Source organism: Neodiprion lecontei, chromosome 7 (genome assembly GCF_021901455.1).
Source record: "Neodiprion lecontei isolate iyNeoLeco1 chromosome 7, iyNeoLeco1.1, whole genome shotgun sequence".
NCBI lineage: Eukaryota > Metazoa > Arthropoda > Insecta > Hymenoptera > Diprionidae > Neodiprion > Neodiprion lecontei.
The window spans coordinates 21307070-21331654 of NC_060266.1; the positions used below are offsets into that span (position 1 = coordinate 21307070).

Genomic DNA, 24585 nt, shown 5'->3' on the forward strand with positions numbered 1-24585 from the left:
AAAATATAGTAACAGTTATGATAATGAGAAGGAATAGTAACGGATACTAGACTTTCCGATAAGAGCTAGAAAACTAATTTTCAATCTCTACCTAGAACTATATTTTTCGATTGTGATGAAAAATGAAAATAGTTAAGAACTGAGCTGTAACCGAAACTAAAAATTTCTCTCAGTTCATTTCTCTGGTACATCGTATAGATAAGGATAGATAATATACATTTCATTTTCTTCGTTTTTTGAAAATGAAAGAAGTTTCTTCGAAATCGAACTATGGTTGGTGTCTCGAGTCGAAAATGTGATCTGTTATCTTGCGGCGGGAAATTTAAATTAACGTGGTGTGTTTATTCATCCCCCAGTTACCGTTAATTCCAGGGTTAATTCTAACCCCCCGTTTCTCGACTATCATCCCTCTGAACACAATGCTTCCAGATTTATTGTTCAAATTACAGTTTTGAACAATTGCAGCGACTTCTTACAATCCCACCCGACGGTCAAACTATGACGAAAAGGGGCTTTCCTTTCGAAACTCTTTAGTGCGTACAGAAGAGACGGGGGTTTGAGACCCTGCCAGGATTACTCGAGGCCCTCGAGTTCCCCGGAGGATCCAGAGTGGCAATGATTTACGAGGTTATCGGTCAGGGGGGACCGCGGCAGCCTTTCGGAACTTAGTCCCGACACTGAAGCGAGGATCGGGGATCGGGGATCAGGAAAAGCCGGCAGGTCCGTCATTATACGGGTATCAATGTCCTTTTAGCGGTTCTTCGGTCGCAGTTACGGAGGATACGCCTCGTGGCGAATCGGGCAATAAGACCTCGGCCTCATTGTCCTCCCAACTCCCTTCGGGGACCGTAGGGTAAAGAGAGAGAGAGAGAGAGAGAGAGGCGACTCGCGACAGGTCCACCTGCACGATTCACTTTTGTCGGAGCCGTGCTTTCCGCAGCTTTGATCTTCGCCCGTGCAGCAGCAAGTCCATTCTGGCTCGGACCAATCGCACCAGAAATCCACAAGCTTTGACTCCGAGTCCTTCAGGATCTTCCCCGACCCGTCAGGATCCCATCCAGCCAGATCGCACGGTTTTGATTACGGATATTGGGTCAAGCTGAGGATGAACCAGGTACGCAGTCCAATCAACAAGGTGACAAGATACAGAAATTAAGAAACTGCTGAGATTTAACCCTTTGAATCGTACGTTATTGTGCGAAGTCAACTTTTATAACATGATGGTATTGCATGATTTTCGGGCTCGCTGATTACGAGTCTGAATATAGATTTTGAAAATTCTAAATGATGGATCCAATACGGTGGGTAAAGATTTCAAATTCGATCGAATACGTTTAAGAAACTCTTTGCAGGATTCTCCGGATAAGCGTAAGTTAATTCTGTGTATCCTGTACTTATATATAAGACGTTTTTACCGTCTATTGAAGAGTTCAATAAAAATTTGAAAATAAGTTGTTTGTAGATAATGCATTCGTATATACGGAAAATTAACTTTGATTTATTACCAATAATTGTATGTACGATACATTTTGTGAATAAGAAAGATGTGGGATAGAATTATATTTCAAAAGTTAATAATTAATGACTTTTTACGTGCACTTCTATCGGTTTTTCCGTCGTTTTTTCGAATTGCAAGGACATTGCTTTGACCTAACGGGATTTAATCAACCTCAATTGGACTCGTTCAATGTTTGTTCCGAAATTCATTCGCCTGGAAATTGTTCTTACCTAGATCAGTCGAACTATGATAATGTAGCCTAACAAGGTCTTGAGGATGTTTACACTGCAAGAGAAAAACCATCTTATTCATCGCCTGAGATGATTTTCTGGTACCCAAAAATGACGATGATATTTGAATTCATTGTTGCGTCTATCTCGACTCGATTAATATTCTAATGACGTGCAACTGAAGTAGTGGGAAGACTGAAAAATTAACTTCCATCCCTTGCAAGGAAGAAGAACGACGATTACACGACACGATAATCATGAAACGACTGTAACACAGTCGACCGAAAATATGCACTCATTGTTACCGAAACGATTCTCCGCTTCAGGACTTTCGTCCTGCTGGAACGAGGTGCCGTCGGCTCGCTTTAGAGGCCGGGGATAGAGTGATTATAAGGCAGTTAAACGCTGCCCTGACTTAGAGCAAAGTGGGAGCTGCCGTCTGGTGAACGGTGAACAATGTTCAGCGGAGGAACTCAGGGTGTAACAGCCCGTGGGCGCCAGAATTCAACACTGGCACACCCGGCGCATTTCAATCCAAGCCCCTACGAACGGGGTTGGCAGAGTAAAGCGGTCCGTGATTCAACCAAGTAGCATTCCATCAACCAATTCCCAGAATGAAAACGGAAGGTTGGATTAAATAAACGTCACTTCGACTTTAACCAAGTAGCATACCATCAATTAATTGTCAAAATGGGTAACGGAACGTTGGATTAACTCAACATCATTTTGAAGTCAAAATTTGACCGCACACCAACTTCGCGAAATACGAGCAATCACCAATTGCCTGTTTGACAGACCACTGAAAGACCTTGTTTCATCAGTTATTTTTATCTTCGAATCAGAATTTGAGATGACAATTGGGAATCCGCATCAAAAGGTTGAGAACATCAACTTTCGGCTCATTTTCGGTGATTGGCTAATCAATTGTCGATTAATGACCGACTTCTCGTCAAGTTTTTGCCAACTGAGCGAGGAAAACTTTTGTACCGATTGTACAAAAGCTCCTTTAAGCCTTCGCAGTGTACTCCAAGTCTAAGCTGATCATGCTTGATCGAAAAGACCTCTGAATCAATTCCAATGTTTGGCGTACTATCAAATTCCCAGCCAAGTTTTACTAACCCCTAAAAAAATTGAGCATTGGAACGCTGTATCAAAGTGGAAACTTGAGTTTTTCTATCATTCTTGGTCGATAACTGTGGTTGCGTAGTACAGTTGATGTGACAAGTAAAGTGTGCAACTACCTGAGTAACCAAACGACTAAGCTCATTTCGCAGAAAGACAAGCAGACCAACGATAAGAAGTGATCGTCATCATTTCCTGATCTAGTCTGGTGTGATATCAGCTTCTGATGAGTTGGCCAAACAAGTTCCCTAGTAAATCAAAGTTTGCCCCAATAAAAGGGATCGGTAAATTTCTCTCGACTTGTTCCAGGTCGAATTTTCTACCGATTCCAAGTCCTCTGACCAGGCTATCCAGCAGTGACCGTCGAACGGCCGGGATCCAACTAAGCTGATCCGAAGACGCGAAGAGGTGAGGAGCCGAGCCGACCGGCTGGAGGTGTGCAGACTCCCTGAGTCCTCCTCGACGAAGTCGGTGGTGGTGGTGGGAGAGTCGGTACGATCTCCTACTACTTTATAATGGTTAACTGCTTCAGGTTGTCAGTTCGCGTCTGACTTTGTTGGCGAAAGGGGGCTGCTGGCTCACTCCCGAACGATTTCAGACACCGTGAACACGGAGGAATCCTCTCATTCAAGTCGCTTCGTAGGGTGCGTCAGGGAAGATTTCGACATTGGATAAATCGATCGAACTGAGCCGAAAAAAAAAAAAAATTATAGTAACAATAAAAACTCGAAATACAGACTTAGATACGCGAGTTCGAGTCAGTAGTCCGATCTTCGGCGAAAATCGGTTCGAAAACGAAAATTTATACTACCGCTGGACAGTGTGTTGCGTACTTTGAAATAAAATCCGGTTATAGAACTTTTGTGGATCCTTCGAAACGAAGCTCTCGTTTTTTTTTTTTTTTTTTTCTTTAAAAGCACGCCGGACACTTTAAATCTAAAACGGACCCACGTGTCGATCGGAACGAAGCTACTGCACGTGACACGTCCGCTTTGGATCCGTTCTTCTCTGATTTTACGATTCCAGATTATTGATGCACTCGGGCGCGTTTTAATTATCGTTTCTCGTTAAGCGTGACGTTTTTCGTCGTTTTTAAATCACGGAGACGTTGCTGTACGCGCGGTAAAAGAAATGGCGCGAAAATACGCCTGCGTAACTGATCGCCAAATTAGCGTATTTGAGTGATGTTTTTCTGCGGGGATTTTTTTAATAATATTATACAGTGATTCAGTAGCTGGAAGCGTTTCAACGTGATCAACCTGCAGTTTGTGCTTACATTCTTCGAAAGATGAGGACCGTGCTACAGGTAAAATAATCTCCCTTTTCCGATCATTTCTATTTCTCTTTATCGACGTATCTTTCGGAACGTGTCAAAATGCATAGGATTTAACTTCCAACCCCAATGTCATGTTCTGTTTTTTTTATCTTTTATGATTTCATAAAAATTTCTCACCTCCGTTCTACCGTATCGATTATATCATGGAACCTTTATTTGAATCAATCTTTCGATGCGACACATTCGAAGTTATAACCACGGTGATGAATCTCGTGAACGCGCACGTGTGCCAAATGGTCCAAAGACCCTCTGAGCTGGAAGTCGAGATGAGATACGCATCTTACATACCTGCTTAGTAAATATATCACTGTGTTATGCGACTGCATTGCCGCGCATTTAGATCGGATTATTTGAAACGCACGCGTAATTCTATCTGCCTGCGAGGGTCAAGCTGTCCTTTTAGTAATATAGAATGTTTTCCAGAAGACCAATGACCGAGCATATCGGTCTGGTGTCGTTTCATTGTTGTTTTTTTTTCAAGTCCCTTTTCTTCATCTCTTTTCGAATATTATTTTAAATTCAAGTTCTATTGTAACCTGTTCTGGAATTTTGCGATGTTTCAAAATTCCGGGATTTATTTATATTCAATTTTTTATTAGTGAATAGTTTTGGTAGAACGATGTTCGTCGTACTTGAAACGTAAACACCTGGTACATTTTTCATTTCTGGCGTCAGCCATAAGAGGACAAAAAATTACAGCCCAGATTACATCTCATCAATCGATTATCCATCTCGACCATAAATCCGGGTAAAACCGAAATATTTCTATATTTGTGAATGAAAAATTTTCTTCCATGTTGATCGACAAAAAATTCCCCGTACGTACAAGAAATTCTATTTCACTCGTAGCGTATACTATAAAAATGAAAATTACGGTCAATCTGCAGTACAAAAATTTCCCCACAAACTTGAGAATATATATATAATTATATATATATATATATATATATATATAAGCTTATCATATCGAAGGGTGAATCGAAAACGAAGAGGAAGAAGAGTGAAGTATAAATATGTAAACGAACGAAATGGGAGAACGTAATCATTCTCTTCTTCTTTCTATTTTGTGTATATCTTTGAAATCAGCTCGTGTGCTGGATGAAGAAGAAGAAGAAGAAGAAGGAAAAGATGAAGAAGAAGATGAAGAAGGAGTAGAAGAAGAAGAAGAAGAAGGTGAATTACTGCAATGGCAAAGTCTTGCTCTTCATCATCATCTCCATCTTTTTTTTCTTCTACTTCTTCTTCTTCTACTTCTACTTCTTCTTCTTCTTCTTCTTTTTCTTCTTCTTCTTCTGGTTCTTCCAGACGAAAAGTGGCGAGTCCGTCTAGTCTCATGGCGAACGAGATTGTCCTGAAAGCTGGTTCGGTTGAGCCGAGTCTGATCTCGCTTTGATGTCACAGGCTCGTGACAGGCTCGACTCGATCAAAGTCTTCCGCGACATGTACACGAGGCACGCCTTGCACAGGAGTCAAGCTGCGCACCGCCGCACCGAGAACGCGTAGCATAGTCGGTCGAAAGGTTGACAAAGTAACACGGAGACGGAGAGACTCGAGTTAGATCAAAGAACCACCCCTCCTCACCCCTTTCGCCGACGTCTCTTCTTCACCGCGCCGCCCTTTGACCCCTGGGAAACACCTCTTCGAGCTTTTACCCCCTCCCTGCCCTTCCCTCTTCGCCGACTCGCCGACTGCGTTGCTTAGAGCCACTTTTCAACCCCCTCTTCAAGCTTTAAAAACAGGACTGCATTTTTTTTTTTTGTTTCTTTTCTTGGAAATTTTCTTTCCCACTCGTTGGTTGACTGAATTTCATTCGTTTCCAATGTTTTTGATTTTTCAAAATTTCCAGTGATTTTCTCTGACGTTACGTAATCTGGAAATCAAGCTGATAATCGAGTAACCAACTTGGAAATTGAAAATTAGGAATTACGTGGAATCGATGTGAATTAATCGGACTCAATTTTGAAGTGACTGACCCCTCGAAAGATAATCTGAATAGTATAACGATCAAATGTTCCAACTGTTTTAACGTTTTTTATTTCAGTAAAAATGCGTAATTCGATGATTTTATACGTATATAATATTCACCTCAAAACTCGTATGACTGAAGTCGTTGTAAGAATCTTGCTTCACATTTTTGAGTCCCAAAACAAGCTCCAGGGAACTTTGATACACTGGGGATGTCAACATCTGACTAATTTGTTTACATTCCTTCTTTCCACTTGAAGAAAAAAAGGGTTTTTTAAAATCGCAATCATCGGCAAAAATTCGTTCAGACCCTGAGGGTGTAACCGAATTATCTCAGTGTTGATGAACGATGAAATACCCTGCAAAATTGTTTCTGGGCCGATCGTTCAGGATCATCTCTTGAGCATGAAAATCTCCGATCCCCTGAAAAAGGATTGCAGTAGAAAAGAATCGGATTGCTGTTTGCGCGGACGGATTTTTCGAAAATGAAAATGAACCCTCCGGCCTATCAATGACCCGACATCGCTTTGAAAGTTACGTTCCTGCAAAGGGAATCGTTCGCACCTTTCCGTCTTCCTTTTTAAATGACTACTCACCGAATGTATACATCGGATTTGTATTTGCATATTCTTACTCGGGACATTTCACAAGAAAAATAATAAAAACAAAAGCTCTCGATCAGTTTTACAAGGAATGTAAATTTCGGATCATAAACGCACCCGTGTCACGCGTAATCCTTCACCTTCGCCAGCGGAGTTTTGACAGTATTCGGTGTCGGTCGGATCTGGAATTAGGTTGGAATTAGGCAGGTCCCGCGGACTTAGTGGAAGCTTGCAAAGCACAAGGCGGTTCGTAGACGAGATATATCCGAGGTTCTCCGGGTCCGCGGAGCGGTTGGGCTATTGCTGCCGTTGGATGCGGCTGCCCGAGGGGCGGTGAACAATTAGCGACACAGCGGCAAGATCAGAGGTCCGGGGCGGGGTGGGGGACGGCCTAATTACACACGGTACCGACCGACTTCAAAGGAGCCGCCAGTTCCTCTCCTCGAGAAACTCCTCTGCCGCCTCGCTCCTCTCTCTCTCGCCCTCTCTCTCCCTCTCGTACGCCTCTCCGCGGCTCGAACTGGAAACCTAAGGCATCCGTACCTCGTACCTCCGTACCTTATACCTCCTTCTCCTTCTCCTCCTTGCCGTTGGGATCTCAGGGCCAAAAGATCTAGCGACAACAACAATTCTGCAGCCATCCATCCACCTGTGGCTCCCCGCGCGCAGCACCGCGTTTGCTCTTCATTCAACCGGAAGTCTAACAACTCGTATTCCTTATCTAACCGTAACGCCTGCCGCATGCGGCTCGTTTATCACAAATTGTTTGTTACTTTTTTTTTTTTCTTTTTGTTTTCTTTCTTCTTCTCCTCTTCCTCATCAATCTCTTCGCGGAAGTATCGTATCTCGTTTTGCGAATCCTTTCACGCATCTTTCAAAACAATTGTCAAACTTCGGGTTATAGGTGTAAGGTAGGTTTATCGGTTTTGTGACCATATCATTTTTAAAAATTATAAATTTACGGTACAAATTGTGGAATTTCCCCGATTACTAAAATCAATCGCTATCGATGGTTAGACACTAGAGATTTATATTTTGGTAATTTTGAAACTAAGGATTAAACAGATAGAACCAAAAAAGGTCAATAACAGTTACGCATACCTACTTAGTATACTTAGCAGGAAAAGTTTTTAACAAAAACTTTTCTAGCTTCATTGTCATTGTTTTTATAAATCACGGTAGCACACGATGTTATACCTGTATAACACGTAAAACATAGCTGTTCATATGTTACTTGTTAAGAGGCAAACCCGACACCTTCTACTGAAACTCTATACCCTGACGGTAGGCATGCATTGTATGCAGAGGGGAAGAAAAAAATATGAATAAGAGAGCGAAAGGGAGCGATACAAAGAGAGAGAGAGAGAGAGAGAAAAAAACCACTGTTCTTCTCATTGGTGTGCAAGAAATTATTTCAAATACCTCGTTGATGTTACTTTTTCCACAATTCCAAATGTTCATAATTAATTTATGCAATCCGTTGCTATACATGGCTTTTCGCAACTATCAAAAACAGATTTCACAGTCAATTGTAATTTTCAGTAGAATAGAAGAAAAAAAAAAAAAAAATCGTCTGCTCATTGCCGGTGAAAATTGATGAAAATAAAGCCGTGAAAATTCACATTCGACGATAAATTATTTGATACTTAATAGTTAATAGCATTTCAACATCGAATCTCTAGACGCAGGGTTCGATTGTTTTTAAGTTATACAGTCATTTCGACTTACCAAGGGTGTGAGGGGGAGACTGTAGAGGTCGCAGGAGGATCTTGGCGAGTAAACGTAACCTCGAAAGGACAAATCTTCCCCACTTCATCCTCCCTCCAACCGCCTTTCCCCATTCATTTGTCGGCTCGTGAAAAGGAATAAAAAGAAAAAGCAACAAAAAAGAAAAAAGGAACACCTCCGCACGCACAAACATATTAAACAAACGCGTCTCGAAAGGTGTATACATATAGTTATCGCAATTTTCTTACCGCATTTCGAACCCGAGTTAGCGCGGCATGATCTCGAATAAGCAGGGAATTTTTTGAATAAAGTGTTATAAGAGAGGAGGAGGAGGAGGAGGAGGAGGAGGAGGAGCAGGAAAAACAGAGAGAGGAAGAGGAAAAGGAAGCGAGTGTTGGGGGGGGGAGGAGGAGGAGGAGGCGAGGACCGTGTCGTGAAGCGAAGCGACAACCGAGCCGGCTGCGGCAGCACGTGAAGAGTTATCGCGAACGTGCCTTAGGCGGCACATCAAAGGCGCACCTCGGGCGTGAACGAGCGGCCGGGCACGCGGCGAATCCTCGACCCTCCGCCATATTTACTCCCTGTGCATGGATGGACCACCGCACTCTGCCTAGCGCCGCGCGGCTCTTTCGCCCGCAGTCTGCAGGCTTCGAGTATTACGAAAATATCAAACGCGGTGTCGACTGATCGTAAGATTGACGAAAATATTGTCGATTCTCGATTGGATCGATTATTTTTTTCCCCGATTAATCGAGTGTAATCGATTATTTTTCAAACGCGATTAGGTTTCGAACGAATCGATCAGGTTTCCTCAGAATCGATTTTTCTTTTTTAAACTCCCGTGAACGACGCTGAACAATATCGATTTATCTGATTGAACTGTCGATTATTTTTCAAACGCGATTGATCGAACGAATCGATCAGGTTTCCCCAAAATCGATTTTTCTTCTTTAACACTTACTACCCAAGTATCTATTTGACATGATAAGTGAAATATGAATGAATATTTTCACCTGAAATATAAATTATCGATAAACTTTTCCGCTGTTAATACTACGTACTGAATTTTACGAAATTTTGGATTCAATCGAGTCGTATTCGATTATTTATTTATTTATTTTTCTTTTTTTTTTTTTTGTCGACTCGATTAATCGATGCATGGATTATCTTCAGCTTAGCGACCATCGATTGGCTAATCGGTTCTGAAATAATTTTTATTCGACATTAGGTACATGGTAATAGGGAAAAAAGGGTGAAAGAAAAATTTCTACCTGTAGGCGCACGTTTCGTTGGCAAATATCATTCTGCAAGGTGACGGTGGAATAACGACCGAACAAACGAATCGTGTAATAAAGATATTGCGGTATGGTTTTTTCCCTCTTCTGGAGAGGATTATTCAACGTTAAAGGATTCCTTGGTTAAAAAAAAACAGATTTACGTTGTAACAACTGTCCCGTGGAATCCTGACAACTATGACATATCACACTTTGAGACCAAATAGTTATTTGTACTAAATCTGTTTGTAAATCCACTAATACTTGAACCGTTCTGTTCCAACGATACCAATTTCACTACAATATTTTGTGCCCACTGTACGACGAATAAAATATTGTATCCATAACACTGAGAGAATTTTAGAAAGAGTAAATTTGACTCAAAACTGCAGGAAAAGACTGAACGTTAGATTTTTTGGATAAAATATACTTCGTAAAATGTAGAATTTATTCTAGAAACAGTAAACAAAAATTTACCACATTTGTAGTAAAAAATTATAGTCGACATGGGTATTTTTAACTAAAAATCTTGACGCGTCCATGTTTTCCTGAATTTTTTACTAAAATCTGCTCTCTCTCTCGTCTCATCGTGAATATACCTACGTGCGTCTTTTGGCGAATACGATGATTTTAAAGTGGTGAAAATGACCGTTAGAAAAGCTCTTTACCGTTCGATTGTCGGGCATGAAAAATCACCCCGAGCACTTACCGATCGGAACTTTTTGGACCGTACGCGATACGAGTTGAGAGTTTCCGAGGGCGAGAGAGAGCGGCGGAAGGTCTTGAGGCCCCGGTGAGCATCGGCCCGAGGTCGTTGGGACGCGGCGCAGTCATATTTCAGCCCTTGTTAGGCCTCAGGCCCCTGCCGCGATCAGAGGGTGGGGGATATCTCTTTGACCCGCCGCCTTCACCGCGATCGGTTCGTGCGAGAGACTTATCTTACCACCTGCTTTCCGCTCCCTTCCTCTTTCTCTCCCTCTACCACTCCCTCTCTCTCTCTCTCTCTCTCTCTCTCTCTCTCTCTCTCTCTCTCTCTCTCTCTCTCGAGGGAGAGACCGCCGAGAGACCGACGATGCCCGCAGATCCATAGCGAGATGCAGCAGAAGGGCGCCAGACTCCCTGGACTCTTGCTGTGAGGACGAGAAACTCGGTGGATCACTGCGTGCGCAGCCGCGCAGGTCGTCCGATCTATCGATCGGTCAGATCTAACGATTTTGGCGCGAGTTTTGAACCGAGCTTGCCGGTAGCTCGTGGTAGTCGTGGTTGAGAAGACAGGAAAAAGCTGTATTAAAAATGATGTTGAAGTTACTTACGTTACGGGAGCGATGCATTGGATTTAAGAAAAATCGCCTTACTTTGCACGTTTAGAATTATATGTCCTAAATTTAGTCAACCGTGATAAACAAAACATACTTATACACTGAGGAAAAAGTTTATTTGTTACTGTTACGTATATTGTTTGGATATTGTTATACATATGTTTTGTTATAATTAACTGAGCCAAATAATGATCGATAGAAATTTTTTAACTGTCAACAAATCATGTCTGGCTAAACTAAAATTTGATAATAATAACGAAACATTTATTTCGTCATATCAAAATGTACGTTTGTTAACAGTAAATAATATCTCTTTCCTCAATGTATAATATTTAGCAAAGCTTACTTCTTGAAAGTGATTCAAAAGTTGTACAATAATGATTCTTTCCCCCTGACGTTTTCGTCACGTTAACGTTACTGACTTCAGCCTCGTGTAAAAAATCCTTTGATCAATTTCAAACGTACCGACTTTTGAAAATGTGTCTCGTTAAGCCACGTGATTCTTTGGGATCTTTTCTCGAAACTGTAAAACAGATTTCATTTAAATATTTTCGATTGTACACTGATAAAAAATTGTCTAGAAAAAAATATATTTCCGTCGTTGAATTGATCATTCGTTTTGCTCTACGATCTGAAGCTGAATTGCAATCTCAAATTATAAAAGAAAAAAACAAGAAAGAAAAACTTTCACGCATCAGCAAAGAGAACCAGAACCCGTTACTCAATTTCGAAATACACTTGATTACAGCAGTACGCTAAAGTTGTTTAAAAAAAATCAGAGATCCGCTAATTCTTCTCTTGTACGAATAGTCAAACGAGATTCAAAACAAGATCTGTCATTCCAAATGACTCAATCAGTAGCCTACAACCTTAGATCCCGAAGAATACTTGATCTTCTCTTCTTCTCTCTTACTCTCTTTCGCTTAATCGACTTTGGGAAGAAGAGGTTTGGAATGAATCTTCAAACGCACCGCCACCTCGTTTTATCTTTGACTGTCATTGGCATCACCTATCTGCACCAACAAACAGCTGTGAAGAGTGCAAGAACCGATGAAATTTTGCATTTATTCCGAGCTCAGAGTATCGAAAAAATGATTTGAATTAAAGAAGAGATAAAAGAAAATTGTTGCGTTAAAATTGGTCACGAATGAGAACGAAGTTTGAATCCAATACGAAGACTTGAAGTTTGAAAAACTTGTATAAAATTTCAGTAAAGGAACATGCTTAAAAAACAAAAGTGAACATATCTATACATCCAAAGAAGAAGAATCGCTCTGACGTACTTTACGCTCTTCGGTAGGAGTATAAAATAAGAATAAAAAACAAAAAAAAATAAAAAATTCTGCCACGTCGTACCAAAATATTTAATAATTGTATCTGAAGGGGAATATTAAAAAGAGATTGATAAGCGAAAGAGAAGAAGAATAAATTCCGCGTCGATGAAAGCGAACGTCGTACTTGCAGTGACGATGCGCGGCTTCTGCGGCGCGAGCTGAGTGAAAAGGAAGAATAAGAACAAGAATAAGGAGAAGAAGAAACTGCGGAGGAAGAATGAAACGAGGAGGGGGGAGAGGGGTGTACAGTTATGGTAATGACGTAGGTCCAGGAGTATCGGTGTTGGATGCAGGCGTGCGTGCGCAGCCGTCGTAATGATAACGAGACGGGCTCCTCCTCATCATCATCATCATCATCATCACCATCATCATCATTTCCTCCTCCTTTTGCAACGGCTTCTTGCCCCTGTCCTTCTTTCGCTTCTTCTTCGTCTTCTCCTTATTCTTCTTCTTCTTCTTCTTCTTCTTCTTCTTCTTCTTGTACTTCGCGTCGTCCGAACGGAACAAGAACCGACTGATCGGCAACAACTGACCGATTCAAAGATGCCGCCAACTGCGGATCCCCTGAAGGGGAAACCCCGATTCTTCTTCTTCTTCTTCTTCGTTCGATATCTTTAATGGATTGCATAGTAAAGGACGCTGTCTTATTCACTTGTAGCCACCTCGCTTCTTCTTATTCTTCGTCTTTAACTTTCGTACACCGCGATCCGTGTAAATTGACTTTGACAGTATGTATACTCATGTGAAATATTAAAATAATGTAAAGGAAATAACTTTATGCCTCAGTTCCGTTGATGCTATTTCAAGGTATGAAATAATTGTGCGGAAACTTCCGGAGAAGCGTTCATCTGCAAACCGATTCATGGTTTCGTGTCAAATTTCAAATTTCACATCGGTGAAGAGTTTTTCTTTGTTTTTTTTTTTTTTTTTTTATGGTCAATCATATACTTATAGTTTTCAAAAACCGTCAATGTCTACTTTCTTTTCAATTCAATCACTTTTATCATGACAAGTATATTCCTGGTGACTAATGATGATTTTTCATTTTTCTATTTTCGCAATTTTCAAACTCCGGTTAATTTTGCAAAATGACAATTAAACTGTTCTATGAAATTTATAAATTCTGAATTAAAACGATGTTGACTTTCAGTCATGAAAACCGGAAGAAAAGTCTCAATCGACCTGATGTCATCGACTTTGACATACCGTGTGCGAAATTTTTGCGAAAATTTTTTATTCAAAATTTGAAAACCAAACAAAGTTGTACCTGGGGCGACAAGGTGATGAATACATGTTTTTATGTCAGCTTATCTCGTTTTCTATAAAACAACAGCGGCGTTTTTACACGTGACTCGTTGTGCCAAGAATTGGACGTGAAGCTGATCGGCCGACGCGACGGTCGATGTTCAAGATCGATAAGTATCGGCGCGAGATCGTTGAATTTTTATCGATGGCAAAAAGGACCCGCGTATACGAGTATAACGTGTACGTGCTATTCCGGATATCTTTGGGATCAGCGGCATTTTCAAAGCAATCTTTACAACCGGCTCAGCGAGACAAGTCGCGTTAATGTGTGTGCATGGGACCGAGGATTGTATCAAATTGTAAGCATGCAAAATCCCTTTTCGAATAACCGTCGCAGAGAGGATAAATACCACGAGGACCGAAGCTAGGAAGTAAACGTTTTTACATGTTCATTCGAATGAGGTAACAATGAAGTTCGAAAATCAACATTTTTTTTTAAATACTTCGAACCTCCGATACTTTTATATAAAATGATGTGGATGAAACTAAACTGCATTCTTCTATTCCCAAAAAAAATTTTGACAAGTTTGGATAATTAATAACTGTAACTGCTAACTTCAGCGTCGTGAGAAGACCGTTCGTGAAGCGTGAAGTTTTTATTTTGTGTTTATTTATTTTCTTTTGTCATAAAATTTATAAACTACAAAATTCACTACGAACAATTCTCCGCTACCCGAATTACAGAGAGCAAAGACGCACTCTAGTGTCGCTGCACTCCGACTTCCGTCAACGTTTTTCCTCAATTAAATTCCTGCCCACTTTTTGCACCCAAATATCACCGCGTCACGCCAACTCCGTCTCGATTCACCGGGTAATCAAGTTGTGCGCGCGCGCGTCCTCCTCCTCTTACTCCTCCTCCTCCTCCTGGTCCTCTTCTTCCTCTCTTCATCTTCTTCGTCATATCGTTAAAATTCCCTGAAACCCCCAAGCGGTGATTTTTCTCTTTTATTTTCAAAGTAAAAGAAAATATTGACGACTCGTTAAGGACGTCGAAAAATTAGATTCAAGTTGAACTGATTTGTTTAATCCTTTAAATTTTTTCCCTTGGGTTACGAGGGTGAGTTTAACCCCTTATATTGCATAAATTATGAAGGAGATGGAATAAAAATGTTACTCTTACTCAAATAGTTTGACAGTTTGCACTTAACATATATACAACAACAAAAATACGTTCCGTAATACGAAGAAATGTACAATTAGTATTCAAAGTTAGTTTTGACAAGCGAAAAAAAAAAAAATTAGAAGCTTTAGCAGCCAAACATGGCTTTGTAGGTTGTAACGGGTTAAATTCGCTGATTTGAGGCTTCTGCAGGAAGATGGAATTAAGAAGTTGTGTATACCAGGGCAAGACGCTAATTGTTTTCGAGAAGGGTTTGTCGGAAGCCTGGGGATATTTTTGAGACGGGTCCCGAGGGTAGCATCCACTGTTGGCGGACCTACCGGTTTCAGTTTTTGATTTACGACATAATAAAGAGGTTACGCAAGGCGGGCTTCTCTCGTACATCTCGAGTTTCCACCGACAATAGCGCTGATTTACGATCTTCTTGAAAGTTTCGATTCGATGCGGATTCCCAAATCGGATTTCGGAACCTTTCAAATAATCGCGTCGAACCGTGAAAGACGTAAAGTTCTTCAGCCACCCACCTCCGCCTTCCTTTGCATCGTCGACACAGTTTCAAAACCTTCGCCGTCCTCCTCTTGACCAGAAAATACCCTGCGCAAATGCACGGAAATAGTTCCACTCAAAGAGCAATCAATCTTCACCATTGGAAAGTCTCAAACAAATCCTAGGAAATTCATGGTCAACAATCGAATCCAGAAATATATTGACGTCAAAATCGAGAAATACAGAAATGTTGTTTTATGGTCAGAGAACTGTGTTAGTCAAAGCTTGAACGAAGCTTCTATTGGAAGAGAATCACTCTTCGACAATGGCCGTTACGTAATTCGAAATTCATTAACCTGCACAAGCCAATCCAATCTAATTCGTACTCGTTACTAGTGACGTATTCTAGTCCATACCCAGAGCAACTTTCGTTAAATTTCCTGGGTTAGTCCGTAACACAAATGTTTTTATCATCGCACCGAAGAAAGTATCTTGTCCAAGAATATGATCCAAAGCTGCAATAGAAGATTTTCGAAGCCTCCTCGCTTGTCAACCTTAAGACCGAGATCATTGAACAGTTCAATACTACAGAAATTGAACCAATCGGTTCCAAAAATGATGGATACAAGCTAATGATGAACTCTCTTCTCTAAACCTAGATGCAATTGCGTATGTGTGTGTGTGTGTGTGTGACGCCGATAAAGGAGTAGAAAAATAATGGACCAATAGTTGAACGTGAATTGGTGCTAGTGTAGTTGCATCAGAGGTGATAGAACCGCGACGTAGAAGTCTCTATAGATCCTTATATATACCATGGTCCGCACCTTCATAGGCAGACCTTAGTTTATTGCCTCGGAAACACGGTCCAATCTGTCCTAAGCCATTACAGCTACCTGGTCCTATTCCTGGTGAGCTCGAGCGCGAAGAGAAGGTTACCGTCCGGCGATTCGACTGTCGGCTTCTTTCATCTCCAGTAGTTCGGGCTTCTGTTTCACTGTTTCCGCCGGCGGCTACCGACTTGGAACTTGACCCTAATCGCCTTAGAGAGCGCGCGTTTTCAATTATTTTGATTGTACCTGATTGTTGCACGGTCATTTATATGCCAGAACAAAGGACTCCGCCGACGACCAGGTACCACGGGCCCCTCGCTTCTATCCACCTGTATGTACCGCGACCACGTACCCATGGGGCGTATGGACACCATGAACACACGTGCGCGTTCCTAATGACCGCAGGACGAAATCGGACGAAATTGATCGCAAGTTTCTAAAAGTCAAAACTACTCATTGAACGCCATTTTTCCCGTCCAAGCGACTGGCGATCAAGTTGCGATGTTGAAACGCTGCATGGTTTCAAGTTGAAGAGACGTTCCGTCGACGCTTCTGCACGTATTTTTAGACACCGAGTTACAGTACGTGGTGCGTGTGCGGAAACAATTTCGTATACTGAATTCCATAGAAATTACCAACCAAACTCTTCCAACGACCGCCACTTCCGGGTACAAATTGGCGGCTCACCTCAAGTTTTCAACTACCTTCGTGGTACCTAGGATTTTTAACAAACCTCCACGGAATTTTAAAACCGAAATTTTCTGACTCTTGACAGTTTTCTTCGTACTGAAGAGATTGGAAAAGGTTTCAAATAATTTGGCATAACTTCAACTCCAACTCCACATGACATCGGATGACTTTACGTGAGCTAAAATCGTTCTAATTAGTGGATTAACAAGATTACACATTACTTGTAGACGAATTAAGACATCTTTGAACGAATCTAAAAGCGACTTCACGTTAATACACTCGACTTCCAACAACTTGATGTGAGTCTTCTGTCAACGATTAGGAAAAGGACGCGTGAACTCTGAACAGTTGATCCGAACGTAACACAACAGAACGTGTAACATAACTCGGGCTTAAGTATCTGGTCGTTTCTTCTTCCCCGTCTCTGCGGTTCGCTGACTCTTTTGCCCCGGGTGCCGACAAGCGATCTTCAGCGGCGTCCGTCATCAGGCGTGGACTTCCATCCCAAGAGAAGAAGAAGGAACCGGCTAATGTCCTGCACTGGCAATTCAGTCACTTACCTACTGAAGTGTGTAATTTCCCCTGCTTTCCCCGGCATTATTCCCGAAGAATTTCTCAACGATTCCAGAAATTCTTTCCGATTCATGCTGTAGTAACATCAAGTACGTCGTACGATCGATTGTTAATAGGTGCGTCGATCCTCGCTCGAAAATACATGCTGGGACTTTCTTCTTGGTTCTGGGTCGTTTGGTTCTTGTTCTACCTCCTCTTTGATCCTCCCAATTAGCGGGTTCATTTTTTAGCGACTCGCCCCCTGCAGGCTGTGTTTACGAGTCCCGAGCCCGTGCCTCTAAACTGCTCAGCACTTGCTCCGTCCGAGTGGCTCGGCGGCAACATCTGTTTTCGAAAAAGTGAATTAATGAAGAGGTGTTGAGGGGTTAACTGCCCCGCGTTCCTGTATACAATTCATGTAATCTCATGAACCCTAGGAAACAATTTTTGTTTATACACGCGCCCCGAGCCACTCGACCCCAACTTTAAACAAGCAGAGAGAAGCGAGTGAGAGAAATTGATCCTCGGCTCCCTCGACTCCAACGTATTATGGAGGCGCCTCGGCTCTGAGGGACGCCGCAGTCAAAGATCAACCACCCGCTGCGAGACGGGCTTTCTCAGATCTTTCGACTGTATCATGTCCAAAGAATTACTCTCGTGAACCTCGATTAGTCAAAACAATCCGTCCTCAACTTCGTGCGTAGTCCAAATCAGAACAAGACGAGAGAGGAATGGAAAAAGCTCACTGAACCCTATTCAAATCATCCTGCGTAATGTTATCCCAGAAGTTCAGAGTGCGTCAATTTTCTGTGTGTCGAGTGTGTGTGCGTGTGAATTTTTCAAATCTTTATCAGTGTGACGATAAGAGCTCGTTCTATCTACAAACCCAACTAATCGTGTCTATAATTGACACTTGTCCGCTGTTAGGAAAAACAAAAAAAAAAAATAGTTTCACCGCGGTTGATCTGTTTTGACGTCGAATCACGTCAAGAATTTCAACACTTGCCATATTTTTTTCAGATATCGCTGGGCATAGCGGTGTTCACCGTTCTGGTCTTCGCTGAAGACAAAGCGACGAACACTATCTCGGTGTCGTCGGGAGCCTCGCCGGTCATCCAAAGCAATACAATTCAGAAGTTTATTGAAGTGTTGGGAAAGTACGAGCTCGAGGATCAACGAGCCCTGAAAAGAGTCTACCTCAGCAACAGATCCATAACGTGCAACGACGGATCTCAGGCTGGATTTTACCTGAGAAAATCTCAGGGTTCCAAACGATGGATCATATTCCTTGAAGGCGGTTGGTACTGTTACGATCACAGGAGCTGCAGGAACAGATGGCTCAGGCTCAGGAGTTTTATGACTTCTACACAATGGTCAGAGACCAGAGACGGTTAGTTTGAAAAAGATTTTTGACCTCAATATGTTGGATGAAGTTGGTTTCTTGGATAATATGAAGGTTGGAGTACCAAAACAATTTGTTTATTGGATATGTTTAATAGATAAATACAAATTACATAATACGCACAAGAAAATTGCAATAGTGTACAGGGAGGTTTGTGGGAATCTTAACCTAATTACTTTGGTTAGTGATGGTTAGTATTCAGTGCATTGAGCAGGATGGAATCACCACAAATAAAACTTCAACTGATGTACCTATTCGTATGTTGATACAGTTTATTTTGAAACCAAGCTCAGCATTTCCAAATTGAAAATGTAAAATTCACTATAGCGTACGAAACTTTAAAGGATCGCATGAAATTAAGTCAGCCTAATTTCTAAAAATTGATGACTTTAAACCTAAAATCAGGATTTTCACAATCATGATGTTTTTAATTCACTATATCATAAATATATTGTTTTAGTTCAAGTATTGATACCCGAAATTCCCATCAAATCTACGATTTCGAAATTCAGACCGTTGACCTTGAACTAGAAATGAAAATATTTCAAACTAAAAATTCTAACAAGTATCGAGTCCATACATGTTCAAACGTTGTACGATCTAAGCAATACATAAAAGTTTGAAATCTCAAATCTTTAATTCCTGCTAATAGCTGAATTTGAAATCCGCAGTTGGTGGCCTCCTGTCTTCACGCCCAGAGGAAAATCCATTCTGGTGGAACGCCAACCACGTGTAAGTATAACTCTCCTTAGTATCTACTTAAAAACGGTCGTTAGCTCCTGAAAATCACGTACAAAGGTTCAAAAAACAATTGTCCACATCCTCTGGTACTTGTTGCAGATTTGTCCCCTACTGTACAAGCGACACGTGGAGTGGCAGCAGAGCGACGCCAAGTGACATGTTCTCCTTCATGGGAGCGGAGATCGTGGCGCAGGTGGTGAGGGACCTGGCCCCCCTGGGTCTGGAAAACGCGAGCTCACTCCTACTGGCCGGAAGCAGTGCGGGAGCGACGGGAGTGATGCTGAATTTGGACCACGTGCACAGCCTGGTCCACCAGGAGCTGGGTGAGGCTCATAAACAATAATCTCGTGTGAACTTGGATGAAAACATTTGCCACGAAGCTTTCAAACGAACTCTAATGGTTCCGTTCCTCTCGGTCTTCAGGGTTAAAACACATCGCAATACGCGGAATCAGCGACTCCGGATGGTTCCTGGACAGGGCCCCGTACTCTTCCAATGGCTTTCCTGCCACCAACGTTGTCCGAAAGGGCATGGAGCTCTGGAAGGCCAAAATGCCCCGCAACTGTGTCCTAAAGTATCCCCACGAGCCGTGGAGGTGCTACTTTGGATACAGACTGTATCCCACACTATCTGGTAAGTCAGGACCCGCTGATACCCGAAGTCTAAACTCGGCGGTGGTTCCAGGTAGCACACTTATCCAGAGGCTGACTATCATTCAACCACAAAAAGTCGAGCTTTTGTCCAATTAAAATAATATCGACGCATTGTTGGCAAAAGGAGCGACAAAAGGTCGTCTATTTTTTAATCGTTATACATCGTTAAAAAACTGAACTCAAAGTTGACATGCAGTATACTTCATGTGTACGAATGCCCTCTGACATTCCAGGTATAATGCAATTCGACTGTACAACCTGTTGTCACCTTATCCACTTACCAATGGAAAGTCAAGTCAAAAGTTTTTGATGTTTTGCAGAGAAATAATTGCTTATGTAAGCGCATTCATGTGCTCGAATGAAAGTCAATGTCTGGTGACAGTTAGACTGGCTGATTGCTATCTCATACTTGACGCCATTTAATTATTAGTTCACGTAATTAGCCTACTTGAAAATTATTGCCTTTTTGTCTCAACTGTTCACAGTCAAGTGAAAACCTAACGATAGTTAATTTCGAGTGTTGTCTTTACCATGACGTTTCAGAGGTCATTCCCGCACTCTTGTTAGTCACTGTACAGTCAATAATAGACTCATAATATGCTTTTTCCCAGTTTACTTGTAATAGTTGGCTGAGAATTTCTGTCGATATTAAGTCAACTAACAGCCAACAGTGTGGTACCTAGGGAAGCACTTAAATTTTCTCTGAGCGTAGTCCCTGAAATCGTTGCCTATGCAGTCTTTAAGAGTCTTTCGAATCAGCAAAACCGTTCGACCTTTTTCCAGTGCCCCTTTTCGTCTTTCAATGGATCTTTGACGAAGCGCAAATGACTGCCGACAACGTTGGAGCACCAGTGACGAAACAGCAGTGGGACTACATCCATAAGATGGGTGACAGCTTAAGACAGACTTTCGATAACGTATCGGCAGTCTTTGCGCCGAGCTGTATAAGCCACGGGGTCCTGACCAAAAAGGACTGGCAGCTGGTAAAGATCGACGAAGTCTCGCTACCGCAGGCGCTTCATTGCTGGGAGCAGACCGCAGTTGGAAATAAACGTAACGAGTGAGAGTCGTTAATTTATATATCTTCTGCGGCATACAATCGACGGAGAACCGTTTCAGGACCCAAGGTCGCCCCATTTGTTTCCACAGAAGTCGCAACCACGTCGAGACGAATCAGCCCTGTGCAAAATCCGCCAGAAAGCTGCTTCGATCGGGCCTAACGAAGGTAAACGGAACTGTTTTGGACAGTGGTAAGATCAGGAACGGGTCCGTTTTGGAGTCCAGGAAAAACGGGCTGTATGGTGGAGGTCCAGCCGAGGAGAGGAAGGGACCGAACAAGCCGTCGCAGGGTGGACGAGCCGGGAACAAGAGGCGGCGACGAAAAAAGCACAAGGGTCGAAGGAGGGACCGAAATAAGGAGGGCAGACAGAAGAAGGATAAACAGGAGCGGAGAAGAGGAGGTCGGTACTTTGCGCGACTCAAACATGGAGCCTGAACTCCATGTTAACAAATAATTACCTGAAATAAGATGACACTAGCGTTCCGTATGCACCGAAGACAGTGAAGGGAGTATAAGCTGGCGGTGAAGACTTTCTACGAATCACATTGCAAGATGATCGATTAGTCGATATTGTGCATCCTTGCAACCAATGACACTTCGGTGCAAACGGAACACCAGCTATGCTAGTTGTAGCAAAGATGAACTTAATGTGTACGATTACTGTGACAAGTTTTGTCAATTCACCCATCTGAGTTCTGTCTCCTTATGTAATCTCCATGGTCTCAAAGATCCCAGTAGTTTTTCCCAACTAAGCCATTTTTCGTTTTCAGGACGAAGACACGGTGGCAGGCACGGAAACAACCACACGGCCATGCTGAACGGCACGAGGCCTCAGCGATCGGTGATACCTTCTAACAAACGGAAGTGCGGTCAGGGCTGCCAATTCAGGTTTATCGAACGCTGCACTTGGCCACAGTGCAATCACAGCTGTCCGCGACTCCAGAATCCCTTCACGGGTGAAGAAATGGACTTTATTGAACTCCTGAAGAGCTTTGGACTCGACATGAAGAGCGTCGCTAACGCCTTGGGCATCGACATACAAACCTTGAACAATATGGACCATGACGAACTTCTCAATCTTCTTACTCAGCAGTCGCCGAATTGATCACTTGGTCAGCTTACACCTGTTACATGGGTAAAACTTCTAACAAGTAAGCTTTTTCTACTGCAGTTTCTGTTCTTCCGCTCACAGCTGCTGCTCGATGACAACTTTTTTGTACAGAGGGCACAAAACTCCAAAAGCATCGCATTTAACCATAAAAATCTATCTACATCTCAAATCGTGGTCTATATTAACTTGATACTATACAGAATGAAAACCCGATTACTTGCACAAGGTTTTACGTATCCTAATATTCGACTGATTTATCTGAAATCATACCTGATTTCTCTTTGCAGCGTCGTATTGCTTGGCCACATCTAAATTCCTGTATTTTTGTTTTTTTTTCGTTTTTTTCAATTCTGTTATTTTTTTCCAACTCCATATTTCGTCGAGCTATTTCCGTACTTATTTTTACCATCATACGAATATTGATCATTGAAATTAGTCTGCTCGATGAAATGAACTTGATGGAAATATCGCAATCAACTGCGTTGTGAAACGATTTTTATAGAAAATTTTCTTGCTTTGTTAAAAACAATTTTGTACTACAGTAACGTTGACTATTTGTTTGGATTATATTGTTTTCGAATCTTGCGACCCAGTTGAAACGTGAGAGAGCTGTATCATGAAAACGCGATAACGTACGAGATGATGTATAGGTACTATTATATGTTACCATATTAAGAAAAATACACAATTATCTACTTGTTAAACTTGGAACTATAATCGCGCGACATTGTAGTAACAAGTAATTAATCAAACCCACACTATAAAACAGCAGTATTCAACCAAAACTATATAATTGTAAATATATTAATATCATCATTATTGCGATAAACGTAATCATTATTATTATTACTATTATTATAATATCAACGGAGAATTTTATATTATAAATATTAGAATAATTATTATATTTTTCAATTCGTAAATAGAATCTTTTTATTTATTGAAGATTATTATTATTATCATTATGATTATTATACTACTACTATTAAACAATTGCAGATGACGTAGTTCTCTTTTAACCGTCAAGTAATGAACTTAATGATTAAGAAAAAAAAAACATATTCAAATGCACAATGAGCACTGTCAATTTATTGTTATACGTAGGCGTATGTGTACCAAATGAGATTCTTAAGTTCACGAAAAGATTCAATTTTTTTTTTTTCAAGCTCTACCGAGCTCCCACAGTCTTTTTACGACGAGCAGAGAATCTCATTTTACCACATGCCGTCTTGTCGTCCCTGTTGTTTAAAAGTACGAAAGAACAGATTAACAAAAACACATCACCTACGAGTCATTATTCGTATGCCTACACGAATGACAATGGTAAATGCAACTGAAAACGAAATTTTGCAAAATTAATGAATGAAGCATGTTCGCTCGATTGAAAACAATATTATACGTACAGGTATACGAACAATGACCTTGTTGGTAATATTTAATCCCCGAACCTCTCTAAGTATATAGACTGATTAAATTATCTACCTCAGTAAATCAAATTGTATTATGTCCTTCGTGTTATGACCGCATCTCTGAATATTATGTTCACGGAGTAATTGGTGAATATATATAATTATATACATATATATATTGTTTAGAGAATAGCGAAAGGGAACCAAAACGCAAGAAAAAAAAAAACAAATAAGCGAAGAAGAAAAGTGAGAAAGAAAAGTAAAACAGACCTGTATTTAACACTTGTAAAATATGTAATCTGTCGTAATATTATTTATTTTTAAGTACCTGCACTTAACGGACGAACAGAGCCAAGCATTTATCGGTTAGCCTAAGCCTATGAGAGTACTCCATTTTTCTAATTTATTGTTTTAACAAATAGGTATAATATAAATATCGTGACAAATAAACGAGCACTATCTTGTCGAAGAATATACACATTCGCCCTTCGTATGTAATTACTGTCCTCGCTTGTTAAACTATAACGGTGAAATATGTTGAAACGTGATTGTGACAATAATTCTGAAACAAGTTTGAAAAAACTTTCATCGCTAAATCATCAGAATTAAGTGTCAAAATTTTGTTTCGTGATATCGATTCCCACTGGTTAACAATCTCATTACTCGTATGAAATTCGTGATACTTAAAGTCGAATGTTTCGAGTATTCGTCGGGGAAGGTTAGAAAAAGACAAACATATTTATTAGAAACGACGTTTCGACAGCCATCTTGAGGCTGTTTATTAACAAAAAAGTCGGAAAAAAATAAACAATATGAAA

The 24585-nt window shown here is 41.2% G+C and overlaps 1 protein-coding gene across 1 annotated transcript; it reads left to right on the forward strand.

The window, feature by feature from the left end:
• The first annotated feature begins 3841 nt into the window (after positions 1–3841).
• LOC107220377 (palmitoleoyl-protein carboxylesterase NOTUM) lies at positions 3842–23221 on the forward strand. Its single transcript, XM_046745359.1, has 8 exons — positions 3842–4156; positions 18412–18781; positions 19465–19525; positions 19634–19857; positions 19958–20167; positions 20971–21247; positions 21337–21647; positions 22018–23221. Exons 1-8 carry the CDS (start codon positions 4139–4141, stop codon positions 22350–22352), a joined length of 1806 nt encoding a protein of 601 aa, XP_046601315.1. The 5' UTR covers positions 3842–4138; the 3' UTR covers positions 22353–23221.
• The last annotated feature ends 1364 nt before the right edge of the window (positions 23222–24585 follow it).

Coding starts and splice junctions, on each gene's coding strand:
- LOC107220377 (XM_046745359.1), top strand. Junction 19,526..19,633: donor TGGTGGAACGCCAACCACGT/GTAAGTATAACT, acceptor TACTTGTTGCAG/ATTTGTCCCCTACTGTACAA. Junction 21,248..21,336: donor GTTGGAAATAAACGTAACGA/GTGAGAGTCGTT, acceptor TTGTTTCCACAG/AAGTCGCAACCACGTCGAGA.